At 41.6% G+C, this 25,416-nt stretch overlaps 1 protein-coding gene across 1 annotated transcript; it reads right to left on the bottom strand.

The window, feature by feature from the left end:
• Positions 1-222: 222 nt before the first annotated feature.
• Positions 223-25,416, bottom strand: olfml2a (olfactomedin-like 2A). The gene is made up of 8 exons (XM_074637474.1): positions 25,079-25,416; positions 15,838-16,101; positions 14,263-14,370; positions 13,928-14,104; positions 12,298-12,541; positions 8,587-8,877; positions 8,198-8,383; positions 223-3,558 (listed from the first exon to the last, which is right to left on the bottom strand). Exons 1-8 carry the CDS (start codon positions 25,145-25,147, stop codon positions 2,954-2,956), a joined length of 1,944 nt encoding a protein of 647 aa, XP_074493575.1. The 5' UTR covers positions 25,148-25,416; the 3' UTR covers positions 223-2,953.

The raw sequence follows: 25,416 nt of genomic DNA, 5'->3' as shown, positions 1-25,416 counted from the left end.
TACCATGACCCAGTGCTGCTCCTTTTAGTGTATTTTGGGATTGAGATCAAGCAGAGCATGGCGACCTTTACCCCAATACTAACTCATGAGAGTTTTGTAATCCAAAAGTCAGAAAATCTGAGTCATCATCCCTTCAACACGAAGTGGGCAAGGCGAGTCCAGCTATCCCATGGCATTTACTGGGTCACTGCGGATTGGCTTATTCAGTAAAGGCTCACAACAGACTTTTATAATGGAGTTTATAATGGAGCACAGACACACACACACAGCTGGTTTCAAGTGTTGAGTTACATTTCATGACATTTATGTATAGTGGTATACCTTGCAATTGAACAAATAACTTTATTGCAATCAGCATGCCTTTTTTTTTATTATGAATAAACTTAACAAAACACTCTTTGATAATTCAGGCTAAATAATGTGGTTGTGAATCATTAACAAGACCAAATCAACACTATTAAGTGCTGCAAGAGTTACCTCATGTGTGTTAAAGCTTACCATTCCCATTATGTGCCTCACCAGCCCCATTCTCACTCCCAACTCGTCAAATACGGCAGCTTGGTCAGTGGCCCTATACGAGTCAATCTATGACGCTCTATGTGGCCGTAGTTATGGTGGGAGTAAAGGAGGAAGTGAGGTTACGTAGTATGAAGAGTGATAAAGGTTGCGTAGGGAGCAGATCGGGCAGATGGTTGGGTCCAAAAACACAGAACTTTCACCAAGGAGAACGCAAACCAAAAGTCAACATTGACTTATTTTAAGTTATGTAATGTTACTACATCGCTTACGTAACGTAGCCTACTTAACTACATAACAAACATACTTATTTTACCCCAAACTGTGATCTTTTCTCAAACCTAACCAAGTTTTTGTTGCCTTAAACTAACCAAGTTGTGTCCTGTATTTATTTTGAAAAGAGTATGCATGTACAAGCCGAAATTGACACTAGCAAAACTGTATTTAACTTTAAAACTGTATTTGACGAGTTGGGAGTGAGAACGTGACAGCCTCACACAGTACTGTCAGTCATTGTCAAAAGTAAAAACATTCATGGTTTATGGTGCCCATTAGGGTAGGTGGCACAGCTAATGGTATAGTACACCTTTTTGTATTAGCATGAATAATCACGGTTGTTAATCTCCATCGAGGTGAACACGTTCAAATACTCAACAACACTACAACAAATGTAGTGGTTACGCAAATGTTATTAACAATGATGAAAGCTGCATATTTTAATACAACAACATAGAAATTCATCAAGATGCATGGAAATTAGAAAAAAAAGAAGCTGTATCATATTGTCAAATGAATTCATGTAAATATGTATAAAAAAATCTTAAGCTTAGAAATTTGTGTACATTGTTTTGTTTTTGGAGTTCATATTATATTCAACACATTCCTTAAAACAACATCAATGGCAAAGAAGAGACAGGAAGCATCGTGAGGCCGGAATAATAATCAAAGCAGATTTGTGATCAAAGTGCTTGGTGATAGGATGGAGTAGATGGGCGAGTGAAACAATAGTTTAGTTTAACAAACATTTCTCAGAAGGAGAACTACTCTGGAGCTAGAAATAATCTCATTGGTTGAGTTAAATGTTGGGTGGTGGAACCAAATAACACTGGCTGTATAGAAATGAAATGCACATTTCCTATGCTGCATTTCCTCCAACCAGATGCTAGCTTCAAGAAAACTCTTGACTGAAAAAATAGAGCACAGTTTTACGGTAGGGCACTGAAGTCACATCAATGCCGATCAGCTGTTCCATTAATGCTTCACCATCAATGGCTCATTCATCAGCTCCTTGGCAACCAGCTGAAGAGGATATAATCCGATGCTTTTCACTGTTAAGACCCGATCGCACCTGAAAGTGGCACAGGGAAGTTCATCCACATGTCCTCATGAAATCGGCAGTGTTATAGAGGCTTGGTGACATAGCGACTACTCGCAGGACTGTGTACTGTGGCAGAGGAGGGTTCAATTAAAGTGGATGGTGAAACACAGCTAGTAATAAGTTAAATAGCTTCCTCCATTTAGGACTCGTCAAAGGTCAGCACTGTCAAGACGGTTTGCTGCTGCTGAACAGCCCAAATTTAGGTGTCAAGGTTTCGTACCATTGACTTCACTAACATCTAAAGTTCATGTATGTGTTTATTTCAGGGGAGATTAGTCCTCCCAGCAGAATCCTTGTTGCTGTTTGGATTCTTTAAGACCTCCCTCAAAGAGCAAAGCTTTTTCTGCCAAATCCAACCAATTTGCACATACTCTATGGTCAATTTCTTGACATACAGTATTGTAAGTGTCTCCTTTCCACAGGACGATATATTCCCAATGACTCTTGATTATTTCACTTCTTAACTTTGTAGCAGCTTTTTAAACTATTGTCTCATTAGCAGATGTGTCTGTTAATGCGACACTCAGGGCCATTATTGTACGTTTAAAGAGTTGTTGGTTGTTGTAACCATTCCCCCCCCCGTCTATAGTGGTCGTGACTCCACTGTAAGAAATTGGATACAAAATCCACCATCGTGCATTCACATGATGTAACACATGCTATGCCTATTTTAAACTAACCATTTATAGCTATCTATCCATCTGCTAGTTAGCCAGCCTGCTGACATTTCATAGATGAACATATAAAGAAATCTCTATTGCTTTCCTAAGATATGCCCTACGAGCTTTAACTCAACCTGTGAGATTATTTTCAGTGTTCACTGTCCATTCTATTAACATGTTGTACAGTCACATCCCGAGGCATGGCGTATGTTTGGTACACTGTGAGGTCAGGTGTTTGAATAGCGTGCACTGTTACTGGAAGGCTGGTGTAGGTTTGTCCTTTTGTCCTGAGTCCAATATGGCTGCTTCTAGGCTGTCAAATACTGAGCATCTTTCTATTGAGGTGCCATACTGGCAGGCCTACTGTGAGCTGAGCTGTAGCACAAACTAGCTATGCTCACTGGTCGACAAAGTTTATCCGATATAAGAGCTGATGGCCATTATCCCAGGCGTACAAAACCTTCTCCTTGGGGTTGTAATCAATCTGCGTGGTGTAGGAGTACTCATTGGTGAAGGGCAGGCGTGGGATGGCTGCAGTGTTGGTGTGGGTGTCATAAGCATAATTCACCTCGCCCTCCTTTTGGTTGTACACATTGACGGCGTACAAGACACCGCAGATGATGAAGCAGTTTCCGTAGGAGTTCCGCTTGAGACCCGTCCTCCAGGTCGTTTCCTTTTTCAACGACAGGTCTCCGGGATCAAGTTTACTGATGATGATCACCTCCTGCTGGTTGTAGTCATAGTCCATCGAAGGGTAGATCACCCACAGGCCGCTTTCGTCCACTGCAAAGTCAATGTCCGAGTGGCCCCTCCATTTCCAGGGGGTGGTGTCCTCGTAAACCACGTCGTGCAGCAGTGTCCAGGCCGCCACGTATCGCATCCTCAGATCGTACTTGATGATGTTCTTGGTGAAGGCTCTGTTGTAGTAGAAGGCTCCATTATAAACCACATGGCCTGTGCCTATCCAGTTGTAAGGCAGTTTGAAGAGGTTGCTCCATCGGCCTACGATAAACAAGAATATCACATTAGCATTTATTTATTATAAAGCATGGATGAAAACTCAATTTTCATTTGCCAATGAACACATTCTGTTGCACAAAATGGACCACTATTTCACCTCTGATACAACTGGATTTTGATATTAGAATCAGCTTTATTGGCTTTATTTATTTTATAGTTAGCTGTAGAACAGATGAACACCCTTACTCTGAGAAATGGCTTGGCTACGGTGCCCCGTAAAGGAAGCTACATTGGGAGGTTGTCAGATGCAGGTACACTAGCTAGCTATGTGCTCAATTGCATGTTAGCAACAGGCAGACTCCATCCTGGATTTTCGGATTGAGTAATAAACAATGCAGGACTCTAACATCCCTTCACAAACATACATACACGGGGCGATTCAGAGGTCTCGAACCAGGCCATGACATAACAACTTGCTTCAAACTAGACGCTCTAAAGACTTGACGTGAGGCTTGAAAGCGAAAACACCGAAGACTTGTGTTTTGGCCAGATAATATCCCATAACATAAAAGGTATGCATTGAAAGAGCATGGTCTCAGCTATGCAAACAACATTATCAACACAACTATGACAGGAACATGTTCAACATGCTGTTCAAACGCTCAGGTCTGCAAGACGTTCAACTGACATGCAGTTTCTTTATGATTCCTTGTGAATTGACTTGAATTTTGCCCCCAAAAAGCAACTCTTCTAAAACAGTTCTGAGGAACCAACTTGATGGTAAATCTAGCTTGTCATAAAATCATTTTAAAACATTTAAAATGTGTTTGGTCAACAGCCAGCCAATACAATAAGCAGGATTATGTGTTGGATACATTCAACACTGTGTGTGCAAAGCTGATATTATGCACTTCATAGCGCCAATGACAATGTTTTTACAATGCCAGACTGTGTACACACTGGCTTCATGTGACAGTGACACAGTTTGTTTAGTAGTTCACTCCCGAACAAACACGTTGTATACTGTAGGTGTCGTTTTCTAATCACATCCTATCTGCTATCCTAACCTTCCAACCGCAGGAAGTCTGATTTAGATAATGATAATAAATGGAAAAGCCCAGTGAAGGACAAAAACAACGTGCAATGGAACAACCGCTCCCCCCCACCATCCCCGTCCATAAGGCCAGCCCACACTCTTAATCCCTCTCCGCTGTGCCCAGTTCAAAGGAAAGGCCAGAGCACATGTCGGGGAACAGCAGGCATCACTGCCACTCCAAATACCTAGTCATCCGCACACAGCTGTGAGCTCACCGCACTGCAGGACGTCTCGCATGTAAGTGCATTTAGAAGGCCCATTGTCCAAACACATCTAGATCAACAAGCCAGGTCCTACGAGGGGAGATCATCTTAACTCTCTCAGAGAGTGTAATCCAATTCCTCAGTTGATTTGGATGTGGAAGAAGGTTGATTTTCCCACCCACCGGAGCCATGAAACAATGAAGACCTACATTCCACAGATCTCATCAGTCTCACGGAGCCCGTTGGATAATCAACATGAATCAGTGTCATCGATGTTATTAGAGAAAACACAGCCAAACATTAAAACAGGGTGATACTAGAGCTAGACCAGGGTGCTGGGATAATAACGATGTTTTGAGTTAGATGATGAAATAGATATAAAAGTGAAGATATGTGTCAGTCTGTAAACACTGAAATAAAACGTCTTGTCATGTAAAAATGACTACTTAATCCCAAAATATTGGTGTTGGTGTTCAACAATTTTTACTACTTCATCTATTATTAAGGCTTTTCAAACTTTGATTTCTCAGCCCCAAATCTTGGGCTATAGCTAAACCAGACCTAGCTTAATGTTGTGTCACTTTATCTTTATTAACACAGGCTTTCAGTGAGTCTCCAGTGAAGGACAGATATGGTTATGTTTGATTGGACAGCAAATGTTCCATTGCGTAGTCATGGCCTAAGGGTGTTGTTCTAAGTGGATTAGATGGGGTTACACTGTGTGTTTGAGTTTGTGCAGTATTATGAGTACAAATGAATCTACACAGTTTTGTGCGCAAGCGAAATAAAGCCAATCAGAGAGGCCACATTTTATTTTAGTTGTCCCCATACGTCTCTGTAAAGGTTCAAGCACAGGATGTCATGATACAGACTGTGGACTGATGGATAACGGCTATTTAAGTGAGAAAACTTTTTCTATTCTGTAAATCATAGGTAACGGTGGACAAGGAACATTTAGGCTGTTTAGCTATGGCTATTAGTAAAATGATCCTTGATTTTTGACCAAGGAAATGTACCTGTAAGTATATGTCATTCTCAAGAGGCCCTGATAAACACCAAATAGGATACATGCAACCCGGATCCTCGTGGCTATTTGAACGTAGAAAGGATAATGTGCGCCTCAGACTATAAAGGTTTATGGTTGTGTGTTGAGGGGTCAGAGCTTAGCTGCATATGGCTTCAAAGCTATGGTGTAGGCCAGGGGTTGTCAAAGTCTGACACTGTGGAACCCTCCCTCCCCCAAACCAAATCACAATACCCTCCTCTCCTGCTCATAGTTTCAGGCTGCAATGCTCTTGGATTGATAAACGTTTCATTTTGCTATGACACCCCAGGCAAAACATGTTTTTTCATGCACTGACTGGTCAATTTGGGGTTTTTGGGCTATTTTGCTTCTATAACATGTCTGTTCCATACTAGTGGAAAGAAAGCATCCAAAATACACATTTAGGTGTTCAATTTACTACATTTTGTCTATTTGCGACTGTAAATTTCTCCTAAATTCACCAAAAGTTAGCATTACATAATACCCATTTGCATATTTAAACATAACATTTTGGAAAACTTACAAAACTATAGAAAGAAATAATCGTCTTAATCAATTGGGGAAGTTTTGTAGTGATATCTGTCAGTATTTTGTTTTTACCCTACTCCCCTGTAGTGTCTTGCAAAATGTATTGAATTTTACAATACAAGGCCGTTCTCTCAAAATGATTTTTTTCTCTGAACTCTCTACTTCAGTAGCACTTACATTCACCAAACTTTCCATTTCATTCCTAACTGTTTTCTGAAGGTTTTTTTTTTACGGAGGGGTTTGTTCATATATCATTCATAGTCAGATTTATATATTTTATTCCTAAAAACATGGCAAAAATGTATTTTTTTTATGGTTGTTGACAGTATTTTCTGATTTATGGAGTGATACAAATAGATATCCAAAGTTCCCTCTGTGAAAATATTTGACTCTATTATGTCAGCAAAATGAAACAAGAATTTTGAACCTGACTTTATCCAATGTTCAGATTACTGTTCAGGAAATGTATGCAAATTACCACATATTTGATGAGATAATGCCCCATTTGCATGTTTAAACATACATTTTCAAAAAACTTGTAATACAAAAAAGAATTGCCTTAATGTAAGTAATCAAATGGGGAAGTTTCATGGTGATATCTATTAGTTAAATTTTTTTACCCCATTCACCGTTGGTGTCTCCCCTTAGAGCTCTGTACTTGCCTCGATGAGCTGTGTGTCACAGCCACTGCTACACTCATGCAGTATCTTCGCCTCACCTCTCTCCCTCTGCCCTCTCCTCAATTTTCCTGCACCCCCCCTGGGAGGCATGCCTCTCAGTCAGTTAGAAAACATCTGCCTTAGGCCATATCGTAGCTGTCATCCGCCTCCTCAAAAATGCAACCACACATCAGTACTACAACGGCCCAATAATAGATTGGTCACGGTGTATGAATGACCATTGTACGGGAGTGGTCTATTCAGTTACTGGGATGTAACTCCAGCTTTGTAAGTGAAGTGAAACACTTTCTGTGGGGAATATAATTAAAGCAGGACACCATGGGCGTTGGAAGTAGGGGGCCAACAAGGGGCCATTGGCCCCCCCCACTTTATGGCCCCGTCCCACTTTCTTTTTAAGGTCACTAATCACTGTATCAGCTGCTGTCTGCACGGCTCCGTCTCAGCTGAGTCTCACGTTAACCGCAACCTGAACTGAGGCGTTTATTTACGCTTCAAGTCTATTTTTTTCCCGACCTACGTTGATGCCCAATAAGAAAGTACTGAATAATATATTTATCCGCATTTTGAAACCGGCGGAGCAGAGTGTGCTGTGGATCTTTGTCTAATCATAATGAACCATTGTGTGGCCTAATTCAAATGAAATCAAAGTGATCTGACATCCAGCGCGCTACAGTTTCATAATGAACCCAAAATATTTTTACACTTCTCAACTGGTGGGCCGACCCTCGCCGGGCACGTCGTCCAATATGCCGCAGCCGAGGTCTGCTTGGAAAGGCCCAACCGTGAGTTTTACAGCAATCCTCGCCCGGACCTCGCCGTGCTCTCAAAGTGCACCAGATTGATGCATTTAACTTTAACATTTTCAAAATGTTCTTGGAGCATGTCCACCCACCACAGTCTCACAAAATCCTGTGGGAAACACTCTATTAGCCTACGTCATTCAAAGCTGCCCCCTCCCCCAATTATGGCACCGCTGCAGGACATTGCCTGATCATGTATGATTCATTCGTCTAGCGTTGCTTGGGTGAACTAAGAATCAAAACCTGTATCTATGGCGGGACTCCTGTTAATCCCTGGCATCAGACGTAAATATATGGGCAATTTTTAAAAAGACCTAATTGAATCCCACCTTGCTTGAAGTTTTCCAGGTTGCGGAACTCCACCAAGTTGTTGCCATAGTAATAGTTAGTGACGTAGATCTTGCCGTCTTTAGCCAGGGGATCCTTCATCCAGGCTCCCTCGTTGCGCCCATAACTGTGCTGCTTCTCTGGCTGGTCAATGGATGCTAGAGTCCCTTCACAGTTTAAGATCTTCCCTGGAAGAAACAGAATATTCAACATGAACTCGTGGGAGAGAACCACTTAACATTAACATGGGGCTTAAAATCGATTTCACACTTGTACATTTCTTGGCAGAGTGAACCTACATGCTTTTCTGCTGCTAAATTGGCCTCTGTCACTGCAATCACAGCCTGCAACAGAACTCTGATCTTAATCACAGAGGAGTATTAATACGAACCTGCTCTGTGGAGAGAGGGCCGACTGTTGTTGTTGGAGTTGTCCAGCACCAGCACGATGGTCGGAGCTGGTCTTTCCGATGCTGGTGTACTTTGTGTGGTGATAGTAGTGGGTGTAGTAGTGGTGGTAGTTGTGGTGGTGGCGGTGGTGGTAGTAGTTGTCGTGGAGGGAACGGCAGAGGTGGCAACGGGTTCGGCCACGGTGGCCTCAATGGTTTCCAGGACCATTTCAGCTCCTCCATCCTCTGACTGGTTTTCCGTGATGTGATGGACTGTGTACGTTTTGGAATGGTCTGGGGAGGGGGGGAGGAGACGTTCAGAGTTAAGATTCTACCAAAGCTCTCTTTCATTCAAAATACAGCAGATGGTTACATTAGTTCCAGTACTGTGTGGAGATATTGTCTTTTAACTGCCTTATAAAAAGGGATTTGAAACCTTTCATTCACTGTAGAGAACATACAGTATGACTCCTCCTCGACAGCAGGACACATTATTGTGCACTGTGTGCAGAACACAGAGAACACTAACTTCCTTCCTCTTCTCTGAACTTCATCCTCCTCTTTCCTTCCTAACCCAACCCATTAGCTTGAACTGGTTTCTTAATAGACAATACTGAGGCCACATGTTGCTTTTAACCAAAAATAGGAGCAAGATGCTTCATAATGTTATTTACAGCTGCAACCTAATATTATTATTATATGTGGCTTTAAATGGAGCGTGTTATGGTCTCAGTGTGTTTGAAATGAAGTGCTAACAGCCAGTTTTCATTTTGTCAATGAAAACCATGACAAACAATATTCATTGACAACCACGTAGACTGTTGAACTATTCTCCATTACTCAAAACTATCTCTTTCTCGGAAGGGTCGTGTCTAGAAGGGAAACCGCAAATTGCAAAATCTGTCCTGAGATCTGCAAAAACTTGCAAAAAGTCTCACGAAGACTTGCTGCCCGACGACCTATCCTAACCTTAACCATTCGAGGTCAATGCCTATAACCTTAACAAATCTCTCAAAAAGAGTTTCCCCACTTTGCTGGTTCCCTTCTAGACACAACACCCTTCAGAAGGTGATTTTGCTGCTTGACCTGTTTCGCCACTAAACACCATCTTGCATTTTGCAACCTTATATATCTTCCAATAATGTTAGCTATATAACGGTTCTTCAAAGGAAAAAAAGTTACAGATTTATGGACTAAATTCATCTACAATCCCACTGAGAGGTGGTAACAAAACAGCTGGGGAAAATTACCAAAACAGGGTTAGGATGGGTTTTTTTTTTAAAGGATGGGTCTAGAGGTTAATCATCCTGAACCCTTTAGTGTCCTTTGATGTTCTAAATCCAAACACTGTTGCAGAGGTTTGGGATAAAATTGATTAAAACACTGAATACGATCATCTTTTTGGAAAATCTCAAAAACCCATTGGTAAAACTCTTGCTTCTTGTTTTTTTGTCTCAGGCTTTTATAGTCACTTATGGTCTGCTGTAAAAAAGACAGCAGGCTGAATCAAATAGTCTTAGCAGAGTAAGAGAGTCTGCTCTCCGTATGGTCCTCGTACTCTGATATCCTGTGCTGCCAGACAGATGTGGGGAGATCACAGCCGTGCTACACAGGCAGTGCATCCTCCCGAGACGCCTACACTAACTGAACACGTGGACCTGATAAGGGAGTAGAAATTATATTCTGAGAAGTTTTTTTCTTATAATTAACAGTTGGAGGTTTCAGAGAGCTATTCAATATTTTACCGTAAGATGATTTAAGGAGTTTTAAATTCTACCTGGAATTTAAATGTAACACACATTTCCAAACTAAAGAAACAAATCTGTTACAACCATCGTATCCATCGTATCTGAGTGTAGCTAATGGCTCTATGTGGAGACAATGAAAGAGGACATGAGATCATTGTAAACGGACATGTCATCCATCTGCGTTCTGTCAAGCAGATGGGATGCACATTGTACTACTTTTGTCACAGATCAAAGACCCTTTTAAAACATTTTGATGCTGTGATGAAGATATTGAAGTAGTTTTTAAAGGACCATGCTAGCTGTTTTGCATGCTATAGTCTATCTGTCCAATCCTTTATTCTTAACATTACTGCTAATCATTTTCCAAACAACATCATAATCTTTTAGGTTTTTGAAAATGAACCAAGGAACAATGTATTTGCTTTTATCATTGTCAAAGTTGCATTCTAGTTGCATGATAATGCAGGGCAGACTTTTCAAATCAATCTGCACTTATTGCAGTATTAACATTAGAGTTGTTCCGATACCGATACCAGTATCAGAAATGCTTCCGATACAGCCTAAAATGCTGGATCGGATATCGTCGAGTATGCGAGAATATGCATCGATCCAATATCACGTTATCGTATCAATTATCAGCTCATTTACACTACACAGGAACAACAACAACATGTGTCACTTGCTACCCAATCCGTACATCCTGCCCGATCGCTACTGCGCATGTGCAACTCTCAACAGAGATTAGAAAGAAGCAAGATGGGTCACTCTTTAGCTACCTATCCGATTGGTGGACAACCCATTCTACCTCTGAGCCACAGCCACCCCAATAAGGTATTGGAACATCCGTTATTATCATGCAGTGGTAATGCAACTTGTGTCAGTTGTCATGGTTACTGATTCAAGTTTGCAGGCTGGAATAAAAACGAGTGGAGGCAGGTAAAGTAAGCGTGTAACATTTCCTCTCTTCCTACAACTTCCACTGAGGTGCCACCGAGCAAATCGCTGAACTCCAACTAACCAACTCAGCTGCTCAGTGGCCAGCAGTAGAGAACTGTGGTTACACTGGGTATTTCCCAGTACAATGTCACTGTAACTAAATTTGAAGAGAGGCATTTCAGGAAAAAGCATAAAGGTGTATCAAGCTGCATCCTGCTCTTTGCCAGAGATTATGGAAATGCAGCCGACTGGTTTGCAGTGATTTGACAAGGGTGGCTGGGCTCGCTGAGGTTCATATACATGGCAGAACACACGGTCTGACAGCGTCATGTGCGTGTGCCCTGTGCAAACGCAGCATACCTATTCACTCAACTAGACTTAAAGAGGATTGGAAGGAGTCAGGAAATGTTTTCTCTGCATTGGTGAGGGTCCCCACACATTGTTGCGAGGAGTGAAGCCGAGGCATGTCATGGACATGGCAGCGCTCCATTGAGACAGCATTCCATCAGCTCCATATATTTTGTCAATAAAAGATTTGGATTTCCTCTTCGCTGAATGCGCACCAGCAATCCAATCCTGCGCTGGAGAACACCAGCTTTACTAAAAACAACAATAAATCTTGTATTGAGTGGATCTTGTGTGCCACGCAACAATGTTGTTTTATTTATTAATGCTGTTTTATTGCCTTGCGCTAAGTGTCAAATTTGTAACACAATTGCAGCCTTATCTCACACTTTATATTGTCCTCTATGGGAAACTAAATCACCTAATAAAGATCTTGACTCTGACTCTGTGGCTGCTGGTTGATCCTGGTCCAGCAAAGTGTCATGTGGGGTTAGATTAGATTGCTGAAGAAACAAATTTGGATCATTTTCAACACCCACAAGGGATCACGCACAGATGATCGCACACAGATGGGAGTGCAAACTCAGCTAAAGTACGAGCACAGTGTTTGCTTTAGCTCGGAGAGGGTGGCTCTCTATGAACACATCACTATACAGAGTGTCCCAGTCAAGCTGAAAACTCTCACCTCCTCTGTGGTCGTCCTCGTCGGTCTTGGCAGCCTTGTAGTACGTGATGCCCCTCACCACACCAGGCTGGTTGCCAACCACCTTGGCTTTGGCCGTAGGGTCAGGCTTGGCCGGCTTCCCAGGTTTATTGACCTCTTTCTTAGGCTTTACGACCTTTTCTTTCGGCGGTTTGGGGAGTTTGGCTGCAGGGGTCTTTTTGTTGGGTGTTTTTACAGCCTCCTTGGTTTTCTCACCATTAGTGTCCTGTAAACATGACATTGTGGTTATGTCAGGACACTTGGCAATATTGGCTTGTGGGCTTATATGTTGACTATGCTTATGAAAGAGTGTGTTTTGCTAGTGTACCTTCTAGGTATGTGCAAAATTTGTGACATGTGATATCTCTATTGATAATGCCTCACAGTGTGTTAAAAGAAAACATACAGTATATTATCCGGAGACTGGTGTTCATTCCCGTGTGAAACCAGAAGTCAGTGTTGATGTATTTGTCATGTAACTTGCGTACTTAAGTTACGCCACTTCTAGAGTTATTTTAAGCCAAACCACGATCTTTTCCTTTGTAGTTAAGTAGTTTTGTTGCCTAAACCCAATGAAGTAGTTTTATTGCCTAATCCTAACCAAGTCTATCTTTTCTAAACCTAAGTAGTTTAAATTGCCTCATCCTAACAAGTCTATCTTTTCTAAACCAAAGTTATTTTATTGCCTAATCCTGACCACGGCTATCTTTCGCTAAGCCTAACTAAGTTGTTTGCTAAGTTGTTTTATTGCCTAGACCTAAGGAAGTAGTTTCCTGTGAAGACGGAAGTTTTTTTTTAATAAAATTTATAAAGTAAATTATATATTCAGATTCAGATTTAAGATATCATACGAACCGTTGCATGACAATTCTTTGAATAGCGATGCTTCGTCAGTGCCCCTCGTCCTCTGATACTGGGGCATCCTTTAGCATCTGTATGAGACGCGTTGACCGATGTAAACCCATCCACGTCATTATTAGACGGTCAGAGTAACTGATGTAGTATAAACAGCGAGAAATTACGTATCTCTCTGTGGTCTTTTTGTGTCTCTTTGTTGTCATTTTGTGTATCTTTGTGGTCATTTTGTGTCTCTATGTTGTTATTTAGTGTCCCACTGTAGCCATTTTGTGCCTCTTTGAGGTCCTTTTGTGTCTGTTTGTGGTCACTTTGTGTTTCTTTGTGGTAATTTTGTGTCTCTTTGTAGTTGTTTTATGTTTCTTTGTGGTCATTTTGAGTCTCTATGTAGTCATTTTGTGTCTCTTTGTTGTCATTTTGTATCTCTTTGTTGTCATTTTGTGTCTCTTTGTTGTCATTTTGTCTCTTTGTAGTCATTTTGTGTCTCTTTGTGGTCATTTTGTGTCTCTTTGTGGTCATTTTGTGTTGCTTTGTTGTTATTTTGTGTCTCTTTGCTGTCATTTTGTGTCTCTTTGTGGTCGTTTTGTGTCTCTTTGTAGTCATTTTTCTGTCTCTTTGTAATCGTTGTTTGTCTCTTTGTTTTCATTCTATGTATCTTTGTGGTAATTTTGTGTCTCTTTGTGTATTATCAGTACTACAATACTACTAATTAATGCTAACATGTGTATACAACAGCACAGAAAGTGTTTCTTCCAACCTGTGATTTGCTCTCAGACGAGTCTTTCTGTAGCAGCTGCAGGCTGAGGCTGGAGATCTCCTTCTTGATGCTCATCATAATGTTGGAGTAGTTCTCATATCTCTTAAACTGGCTGGTGAGGGTCACCATGCTGTCTCGAACAAACTCATTCTCTCGCGTAAGATTTGTCTTGATTGTCTGCAAGATAACATCACCATTATCACAGCAATCACAATCCATTGGATGACATAAGCTCGTATGTAAAGTTAAATAAACCAACTTTCAATAATGTGTTTCCTAGCAACCCTTTCATTATAATGATATGAGGAAGTGCATGAGTTTAGGTGTTTGCCTACCTCTTCTAGGGTGTTCATCTGAGACATCACCTTGTTGATGTAGGAGTGGACCTTCATTAGATCCATGCTGTAAAGTGTTCCCTCCAGGAGGTCCACCATAGAGTGGAGCTGCTCATTCATGCCATAAAAGGAGAAGCACTAGCGTCATTCAACATCTCCTGAACACAAACCTGACAGCTTTATGTGCTTCTGTTCAACCGCAGTAAAACATTTACTCTGATTACTACTATTGACATCCACACTGATTGCTCTCATGGGGTTCATTCAGAGTCCATCTTAATTATCTTAGACCTTTCCTTTTCAATGAAATCATTTCCTTCGGAGATGTATTGGCCTAATCTAAAGTTTAAAGTGGAGTCAGACATCTGGAACTACCTTTTGCTTCATATGGTACATAGCGTGCTTCTCTTGCCTGTGAAAAATGAAAGTGTGTTTTAGGTATGTGCAGAGATGTGCTGACGTGTTCACAAAAGATGTTCATACAACTGTAGCCGGGTCACAGAGAGTTGAAGAATGATCTTTTTAAACTGGAGGGGACTTTTCTTCTCATTGAATTGCTTTTCTTTTAGTTCTATTCACAAGTGAAACATGTACTTAGACTGCTGGGGTATTTCAATTTGTTTGTTCTTTAGTACTAGTTTACAGCTTATTTTGCTATTCTATGTGTTGGCTTAAATTCTAGTTGTATTTAATCACTCTAAACCTTATTGCATTTCATCCTCTAACAACACATTTCAATTTCCATACGTGGATTATGGATTATTTTATTGATTTAATTTTACCGCAAAATATAGAGGTATGAACTTGGTATTATTTGTGGCTTTTGCTCTGACTACTTTTGTCCTTTGTGGCTGGTACCAAGGACTGCAATGGACAGCACTGCAGTCATCAATTATTTTCATAATTGAATAATTTGTTGATTATTTTCTCAATTAATCATTTTGTTAACAAAATGTCAGAAAACAGTGAAAAATCTAATTGCTTATACTGTCCAACACAGTCCAAAATACAAGGTATTTGGTTTACTTTCATATGAGACAAAGACAAGCAGCACATCCTTACATTTGAGAAGTTGGAACCAGCAAATGTTTGGCATTTGTGCTTGAAAATTGATTCAAACTATTAATCAATTATCAAAAAAGTTGCAGTTTATTTTTTTAATTCATCCTGTTCATCGTTAATTTACATAAACGTGTTAGATCTACATTATCTGTTTATGTATAGTCAGCATTTTGGTCCAGAGCAAGGTACATCTCAACAACTGCTGGTCAGACTGGTCTTGGTATTCATCAGTGAAAGAGGATCATTTCAAATGATTTAGGTGACCTCCTGACCTTTTGTCTCGTGCCACCATTTCTTGTACAGAAGAAACATCACATAGGGCATATTTCACTGTTGACAAGGCTCTTACACTAACCAAACTGTAAGTGGGTTTTTCCAAACTTACAATTCTGAAGTGTAATAAACATTGTCACTAGAGGGGCTTTAAGTAAAGTACATATTTATTAAATTATAGATCCTTTATGCTATGATGACAGAAATATTCTATAGCAGCTTTAAGTTTCATCTCCTCACCTTCAGTAACTCGGGGGCCTGTTTCTTCAGCTTCTCCATTTTCCACTCGTTCTCACAGGGGTTGAGGGAGGACGGCGGGGCCGTGCACGAGCACTTACAGTCGGATCCGGAGCTGACTGTCTCCACCGTGTAGAAGTCCTCCACGCGCACGCTGCCACTCCGCAGCCGCGCGCAGGCATCCTTGCTTAGCGGGCGCATGATGCACTTACAGCGGCAGTCTGAGCCCTCTGACGTCATCCGGACAGGCTCCGTCTCCCCAAAGATCTGGAAGACAGAATGTCAATTGTCCCATTTTCAAATCAAAAGAAAAAAGGTATTTTGAATATCTCTTAAATGCATGAAATGTTTCTTTATTGTGGTACTATTCCGGGCTGAGAAAGAATTTAACACATCAGACTTCGATATCAATGACCTGGATTACACTTTATATTTATCCAAACCCATAAACTGTCATCTATACGAGAATCTGGGGGAATACAAGTAGAAGTAAACAAGTCGCCATTCGCAGTCGCAAATTGCAAGCTCTCCTAAGAAGTGTACAATTTTCTACTTTTACCTTTACTTGCTATGTAACGTTACTTTTGACCGCTAAACGGTCCACCGGCTCACCAATGCCGCGGCTCACCAATGCCGCGGCCCACAGCGATTTGTTCCATCATGCCAGGTGCCAAGATTTTGTAGCCCATGGGCCTCTGCATTCTTAATTCGTGCTTGGCGGAAAGTGTCTGCTAACCGTGTTAACTTGTGACTGTCAGCTGAATGCTTCGTGATTGCTCATAGTAAAGGCAGCTGTTGAAAACACGAACAGAACATGTAGGTGTCCTCGTAAAAGCCTTCAATTTGACTTAAATCCATTTTTAAATACATACTCATCTGTGTTTATTATCTACACCGATCATATATGTAAGTTACTACGAGCAACCACGGACGCAATCGGCTGAAAGTCACCAGTTAACACGGTAAGCAGACACTTTGAGTCACTGCGACTTGCCACCACAGTAGCCAAATGGCGGCGCAGCTAGATCGCAGAACACACAAAGCAGTCGCCAGATTCATCCATTACATCAGTAACTAATCCCTGCTGGACTTACATGAGTTATTCATAAAATGTTTTATTGTAGGCAAACAAAAGCAAAGGAAGGAAAGTCATCCTGAAAAAGAACCACACACTTCCCGTGTTTTGAATGTTAGCAGGTGTGACTCAGATGAAAACCTCAGAGACAAACATAACTCATAAGGATTGGGAATAATCAGCTGGCCTTTGGCTGCCACGTATGATGGCAGAGCTTTGGGTCATGGCTCACTTACAGTAATAAACAGGAAGTAATGCATGGCAGCCTGAGCAGACATTCCACACTCACTCTACGTGAGACGCGTATCCAATTCAAAGGATTTATGACTCCAGTTCATTAGCTTAAAGAGGCAAGAGGAAAAACAGGAGGGACACTGGAGTTTTAACTGCGGAGATCAGTCAGCGTCTGAGCTGTCACACAAACACAGCACAGGTACATTTTGAAGAGATACAAAATGTGTGATTCATTTGCGATTAATCATGATTAAATATTTTAATCGATTGACAGCCCTAGTTAAAATAGGTACGTTTGTTATGTAATAAAATTAAGTTTGTTATGTAACTGCTGTTAGTTAAGTAGGTATGTTACGTAACAAACTAAGGTCCTGTCCTCATGTGACTAAAGTAAGGAGGTAGTGCTCTCAGAAGACATTTGTAGAAGCTTCTACAGTTTCCATATCTTGGAAAACATCCTTACAAAGACAGAAGGGTCACCATTTTGGAGAGACGGGAACTGAACCATTCTGTCTTTGCAAGGACTTTTTCCAAAATGTGGAAAAGAGGTTTAAAATCGACTTCTCAATCGTGACTATTTGCTGCTTTTTTCTGTTATAGCACTGTTAAAGCACCAGTGTGTAGCATTTAGGAGGCTCTATTTGCAGAAATGGAATATAATATTAATAAGTATATGTTTTCTTTAGTTTATAATCACCTGAAAATAAGAACCGTTGTGTTTTGTTACCTTAGAATGAGCCGTTTACGGAGCTCAGAACGGAGAAACCAATCACCGGCTCCAGATAGGGCCATTCACATCTTCACATGTTGGCCACCGTACGCTTCACACACTGGAAAAGATTCAGTGGGTTGCAATCTGCAACCTCACCGCTAGATGCTGCCAAATCCTACACACTGCACCTTTAAAGGTGCTAAATACGGGATTGGGAGCATCTCTATTTCCTCTCAATAAAAATGGCGAAGTGCTGTTCAGAGATAACAGTGTTTACCTAAGGTGAAACCAGAGGGTGTCGCTACACTTCCGCGACTGCACCTTGGGTTGGAATGGAGTTATCAGCTGTAAACACCATATGAGAGCTCTGTCAACAAAGCACGGAGAAGCTCGGCTTACAACACACACAGAGCGAGAGTGACTTCATTCTCTGCTCAGGTAGACATTACTCCTCTATATCTTTACATAGCAAATAATTGTTTGCTGCTATATTAATGCTCTGGGATATCGAATTTAGCACCTTTAACTAAACATCTTTGGACTTTTAGACTGTTGGTCTGACAAAACAAGACATTTGCATAAATCACATTGGACTTTGGGAAAATGGGATAGATATTTGTCACTATCTTCTGACATTTTACAGACTTAACGATTAATCAGCAGATTATTCAGTAATTAAAACAACAGCTAGTTGCAGCCCTACATTGGGTTACTGTATTAATAATGGAGACACATCTTTCACAAAGTATTTGTTGATTTCCAGGCCCTTCCTACAACAAAGGGCCACCCCACTAATTGTACAAATATAGGTCAATTATGGGGAATACTACTCAGTCTTTGCTGCAGTAATGTCTTCTTTGGCTCTGGAGAAGCTTGTTGAGCCTAAAACAAAACTCTCATGATATCACCAAGGTTGTCCCGACGAAAAGATTCGATTGGTGGTATTATGGGAAATGCAGGATCCAGCGTATTTTGAGCTTGACCCATACTAGAAAAGTCAGGATGTCTCGGCCTCTGCTACATCGATTTTGACCATTCTTTTTCCAATCTATCTCTAATGAGTCATCCAGATTTATAGAAGTGCAATATAATTAATTATCCCGTTAAAGATGATGGACAAAATAACAATAAATGATACATGATGGGGAATATGATTACATGACCATGACAGAAACAACGGGTGAGGTTGGTCGAATTACGGCTTCGGGAGTTGGTCATGTTTGTTATTTAATGGCTTTCCGTAAGTACAATTTCAACAATTTAGGAAGTCTTTTAGTAGGATAGCAGCAGGCTGAAGGTAAGGGGGGAGGAGTGGAAGAGGTGGTGGTGGTGGGGGCTCATTAGTGAAGGAATGCAGGCTGAGTGATGGGGGAAGATGTGCAGGGGTGTGTGCTTTCCCCTCCATTACTGCGGACATAGTGGGAGGGGGTCTGATATGGGGCAGGACTCCTGTTTCCAGAGCCGGGCCAATCCTGACCCATGTCAAGCGAAAAGGCAGTAGGTTGACAAATCCTACAGCCACATGAAAACAGAGTGGATTAGCAGATTAGACTTCTTTAACAGAGGCTATGCCCACGGCCATGCTGAGCTGCATTGTTCAACCCCAGCCAAACACCGACGGCTGCATAGCAACATCAGCTTAAGTTGCTTTAAATTGGAGGAGTCTGAGAAATTCCAGCCAGATTTACTTTGGTACTTCTTGTTTTGTCTAGTCAAGAAGGACTAAATCATTACCTCGCATGCTTTCACTGCAGGAGAAAGATTTGTCAGCATCTTATCTTGAAAAATCATTCTGCGATCAGAGCAGCTGTCAAATCATATGTGCAGGTAAGCCTAACTGACCGTCCAGCATCTCAAGCCAAGCTGACCTACCAGCATGAGAACAGGCAACACAATTAAGAGTGCTAATAATTAAGAGTACGGAGTATTTAACGCATGCTTTGAGCTTTGAGTCTTTGGCTTTGACCTCTCAAGTGCAGTCAAGTTTCAGGTCAGAAAGAACACGGCTCAAACTTGAACTCATGTCTGCACAATGGGAGGAAAAGAGCTCCATTAGATCAACCGCTGCAGCATTTAACGGGCTAACTCTCCCTGACAGTGATGAAGTGAAACCCCAATTGTGCTCGGGATTGCTAAAAACACAAGATGTGATACACAATGGCTGCAGCATTTGTTAGCCTCCGGGTTGAAGTCAGTGTTTCAGTAGCACTGTATCTGCAGCCTTGTTCATATAAACAAGGATATCCTCTCCTTTTTAGTGCTTTGCCAGCTGGGGTAATCACCGGGACAACTGTATCCAGGTGTCCTATGGCAAAGCTTGAATGTTTGGCTGCATGTTCCAACCTTCAAACACAAACATCAGTGCTGCGAATCCTGCTATGACCTGCAGCTAATTCAACCCCCCGCTCTTTGCTTTTTGAACTACTTTTTTTTCCCCACAAATGCACAAAGAGGCAATTCTAATCAGTCTTAAGCCCATCAAGCTTGTGATTTTTAAAGGACGGACTACCCCTTTAAAACCCACTTCGTCTCCTGTCAAGGGTACTCAAGACCAAAACCGGGGTCCACATTCCAGTCCAAAGAGTCTTGCTGGATTTTTAATCTAATTAGCGGTGCTTATGATAAACAGTCTTACTGTGCCACTGTAAAGATTAACTTGGTACAAAGGGGGGATTCTATTAAAGCCTCCAGTCTGGAGATGAACCATGAGGTCGCTCGGTGGCTCAGACTATAAACAACAACATTAGCACGGGGATGTTAATTAGCTGAACACAAAGTGTATCAAGCACTTGCTGCTTTTGCAGGTACATATCTACATTCCTGCTGGGTCTGTTTATGTGTTCCGGACACTCTCTGAACTTTGCAGTCTTCACGGCACATCATGACACAAAAATGAGAAAAAGAGTATTTATCATACTAAAATGAATGAATGAATTATTTATGTTGAAGTTCCTCTCTAGCCACAGTAAAGTTTTTACACATTTCCACATTTGCTTAATTTCCTACGATCAAATCATCAGTCTGCTTTGAGGGTGAAAATCCTCGGAAAACACACAAATACAAATCAAGTCAATATGGCTCCCTAATAAAACCCACATGCTATAAGAATCCATTCACAAGCACAAAGAGACACTAATTATTAGTGTGTGTCTGGTGACCTCAACGATGAGTGGAATGATAGTCGTTGCCAATGCGTTTTCTCCAGATGATTTGTTGCAGCAGCAGATGTTAAAAAAGCTGCACTGTATCAGTGCCCAGTGAACGATACTGTACTCCATTTATTGAGCAAACAAAAAAATAAATAAATATTGAACATTTTCAGCTAAAACGTTAAGGTGGGTAGTGTTACCTGGAAGAACAAGCGCCAACAGTTGATTAATATAATGGTGCAGATGCTAATCATGGCCATTTATCTAAGCCAATAAAGGAATATGTATTGTCTAGCATGACATCTGCTCAAAAATACATTAAACGTTTGTTTTCTATAACAAAATTACATTGAATTTGTGTTTCAGTAAGGAGACTCTGATACAATAAAAGCATGCTACTGTATACTGCAGCCACAGTACATTATCTGATCTACACCACAGACCACAGACTGTGTGATCTACATCCATACTACAAGCAATATATTAAACATTATTAAGTCTGTTTGTAAGATAGTCAGCCACTTCTCTGAAGGCCCTGACACACCGAGCCGACGTTCGACCGTCGGACAGTATTGGGCCGTCGGTGAGCGTCTGCTGGTCTAGATTTTGTGGTGTGTCCTGCACCGTCGGCTCTAGTCTGCCCATGTCTGCGGTTTTTCCTGCCGTTTCAGCATGTTAAATCGGCGGTGGAGATCATTGGTGAGAGAAATCACTCTGATTGGCTGTTCAGTTTAAGCGAATCAGAGTACGAGAAGAGAAACGGAAGTGAGGAAAGCAAGCAAACGAATGAAGTCTAGAGGAAAAACACAAAAGGTTCTTCTCATTTTTCATCTTCATCTCATCTGATCATTCCAACACCACTATTTTCACGACATTGACGTCTGTAATGAAGCTAAGTGGTGAATGAGAGTGGCGTGAAAATGGTCGGCAAACACTGCTTTGTTTCATCTACGTATCATAACAACGGCTCATATATTGTTACGTATCATAACAACGGCTCATATATCCGCAGTCCTCGGTCTTCCGGTTTCCCGTTTTGAATGACGAATACAGACTACTGACACCTTCTGGTGTGGAGAGTTATTTCCTCTCACACAGCCACAGAATAAGATGTTCTTCTACACCACCACCACCTTAACCCCCACACCGTTACTTTCTGTTGCTGTATATAGATCACATTACTTCCTGCACTGACACTGAACGTTGAAATTGCACGTAAATTGTACTGTGCAGTAAGAATATGGATGTATTTTCTGGGGATGTTAATCAGGGACCTCCAACATGACTCCAGCCATCAACACCATCATAGTATACGCTAGGGAGATGGTGCCTGAGAGAGATGTCATGAGACTTTCCTGTAGACCATACAATTAGGACGTATATACTCCAGATAAGAGACAAAAAATGTTTTAAACGCATCTGTGATCATAAATCTTGCTCTCGAGGATTAAGGGATCTACATAGAGGGAGAAAACGTCCCGAGCTATGTGAAGGCATAGAAGCCTGAGAAAAAGAAAGGCCGACGATACTTTCAAATACACAATTTGGGAACATGTGGACTGCAAATGAGCCGGTAATAAAAGCAAGGCTGTATTGTAACTAACAGCTTGTGATAAGTGTTGTGGACCTGCAAGTGAACCGCTTCATTACACTGATTAAAAAAATGGTTATACAACACACTCACTGTGGTTTTGGCATAACATGCATATTGATTTAATGAGGGAACGTTGAATTAGTTAAGGTAATGTGGAGGAGAACCTCTATGGAGGAGAGCAGCCTAAAATATAATATCAACCACTTTGTACCAAAGCCAAGCAACATCAGACCTGTGTAAAACCCTGGTCATGTGCATGGCCGTGCACCTGGGTCGTATGGTGAATGTTGACCCATTCACACTGACACCAAAAGCGTGTTATTCCCGGGTCACTGGCTCAGTGTGATTGAGGTATTAGTCTCTCTCATTTCCAACAGCTTGCAGCTTTGTTTTAACCACAAACAGAGAGACTTGATTCTGCAGACTCATAATGTTGAACCTTCATCAAGCCCCATGTGACATCCCCTATTAAACAAAGGCATGTTGGCATAACATGGCATGACAAAATGTTGTTTACACTGTGGCAATCATCTATGGCTATAACGCACCTATACGGCACCTGTAAGTGAATATATATTTAATCATCTCTGCTGCTATTTCTTTGAGGCAGACTGAGCATCCCCAGTCTGCTGTTTCCTTCTCTCTAGCCTCCGACTGACCTTGCCCCGATTGTCCTCGGGGTTGTTTACAACCAGAACACGAAGCAGGTGCACGCGCCGGTTCCCACGACACCCTCCGGTGCCCTCCATGCCCCCCTCTAAGCGGGCTTTGTCTCGCATTAATGCCAGTGCCACCAGTTTGGCTACAGACACTCTGACTGGGCATCTCCACTGGCTACAAGACTGGAGCTGTGACACTGCTGCATGATGAGGAATGGTGTTGTTGTGAGATGTAAAACTAAAAAACAACGGAGTTACTATAAAACCTTCAGTTGCTTTTACAAAACTTTTCACCTGAACTGATTCTAATGTCTTTAGCATTAATATGCAGGATTTTTATTCTATTTTGATTGAATCTTTAAAAGACTTTTTGGGGGGCACTTTATACCTTTTTATTAATGAGTTGACAGTAGATACATGACAGGATTTGAAGAGCGGGTCGCCCACCAGTCGGAAGGTTGGCGGTTTGATCCCTGGCTCCTCCAGTCCACATGTTTAAGACAAGATACTCAACCCCAAACTGCTCCCGAAGGCTGTGCCATCAGTGTGTGAATGAGTATTTCGATTAGATCCTGATGGGCAGGTTGGCACCTTGCATGGCATCCTCTGCCATCAGTGTATGAATGTGTGTGTGAATGGGTGAATGCTGACATGTAATGTAAAGCGCTTTGAGTGGTCAGAAGACTAGATATGCACTTTATAAATGCATATTCAGGTAACAAGAGCATTAACACTGATGTTGGCTGATCAGGTCTGACTCACAGTCCAGTGTGTTCCAGTTTTCATCCCAAAGGTGTTGGACGGGGGGCAATCACGTTCTTCCACACCAAACATGGGAAATTATTTCTTCATGGGGCTGTGTTTGTGCTCGGGAGCATCGTCATGTTGAAACAGAAAAACACAAACTGTTCTTCCACAAAGTTGCAAGAAATCTATTGTCTAAAATATTGTTGTAAGATGCATTAAGGATTCCCTTCATTGGCACTATAAGGGGCCTATAGACCAAACCAGACACATAGTATTCTGCAAATACTTTTACAACCACATGCGGCTTCTATCACAGTTGTCATTAGTAGTAATTGCTGCTACTATAAATACAACTACCAATTCCTATCATAGTAGTACTACTATGGGGTGTTTGCTCTGACATCGCTGCTGTTTTGGCCTCTGATTGTATCCAGAGCAGACAGTCACACACCATACTTGGCCATACATATGCGACAGAGCCTTTGGCCTTATAATGTGTACTGTACATGCATTTTGTCTTCTGGTAGTGTGCATGTGTGTGTGTGTGTGTGTGTGTATGTGTGTGTGCGTGTGTGTGTCTGTGTGTGTGTGTATAGAGTTGGATTAGGCTGAGGGAGAGTGAGGGGCTACAGGAGTCCAGCAGCTGTGCAAACAAGGCCAGCCAGATATTACTGTTACCCCACTGGGTGCCATCTCTCCCACACTCTGCTGGCACACACTGAAGGTTATCATTACATAAACCCATTGTTACTCATGTCACACACAAAAGCCCCTCATTGGGATGATTACCTCGAATCATAAAAAAATGACACACAGCCTGAAACATCTGCCGGTTTTTAAACAGGAAATTTAGAGGTCTGACAGGAAAATGTTGGTCAAGTCACTTATTTGTCTGAGGCAGAGGCACCATGATACGGAAGAGGTGAGGTTGAGCACAATAGGGGTGGAATAACCTACTATAATGACTGAATCTTCAGTGATTAAACATTAGAATGCAATAATTCACCTGGAAAAATAAACTAAGTATAACATAACTTTGTTTGTGAAACTCGCCTGTTTGGTGTCTTTTCTTACCTTGCTCATTGAAGACGCATCCTTGCACAAAACCAGCAGACAGGCGAACAAGTTGGTGTATCTCCACATTTTTTCTTTCTCCAAGTGTCTGCGCGTAAAGTTGAGAAATCCAAAGCGACAGTCAGTTATACTGCATTCAGTCCATAAGGTAAAGTAGTGCGCTTATTTCAACTCCATTTCCTTTCCCATACAGCAGATAGATAGGAGCGTATATGATGCGTCCGTCTGCTCTGGATGTATGGATGGATGTCAGTGTGTGTGCGCACGCTGTGGAGTGCGCTCTGTCTGCACCGCGAGCTCCTTCTTTTCAGCTTTGCGCACAGCGCGCATCATCTGTC

The sequence above is a fragment of the Sebastes fasciatus genome, chromosome 6 (assembly GCF_043250625.1).
Source record: "Sebastes fasciatus isolate fSebFas1 chromosome 6, fSebFas1.pri, whole genome shotgun sequence".
Taxonomy (NCBI): domain Eukaryota; kingdom Metazoa; phylum Chordata; class Actinopteri; order Perciformes; family Sebastidae; genus Sebastes; species Sebastes fasciatus.
Note: the sequence above shows the minus strand (reverse complement) of the source record. Positions and strands in the feature narration are given on the sequence as shown.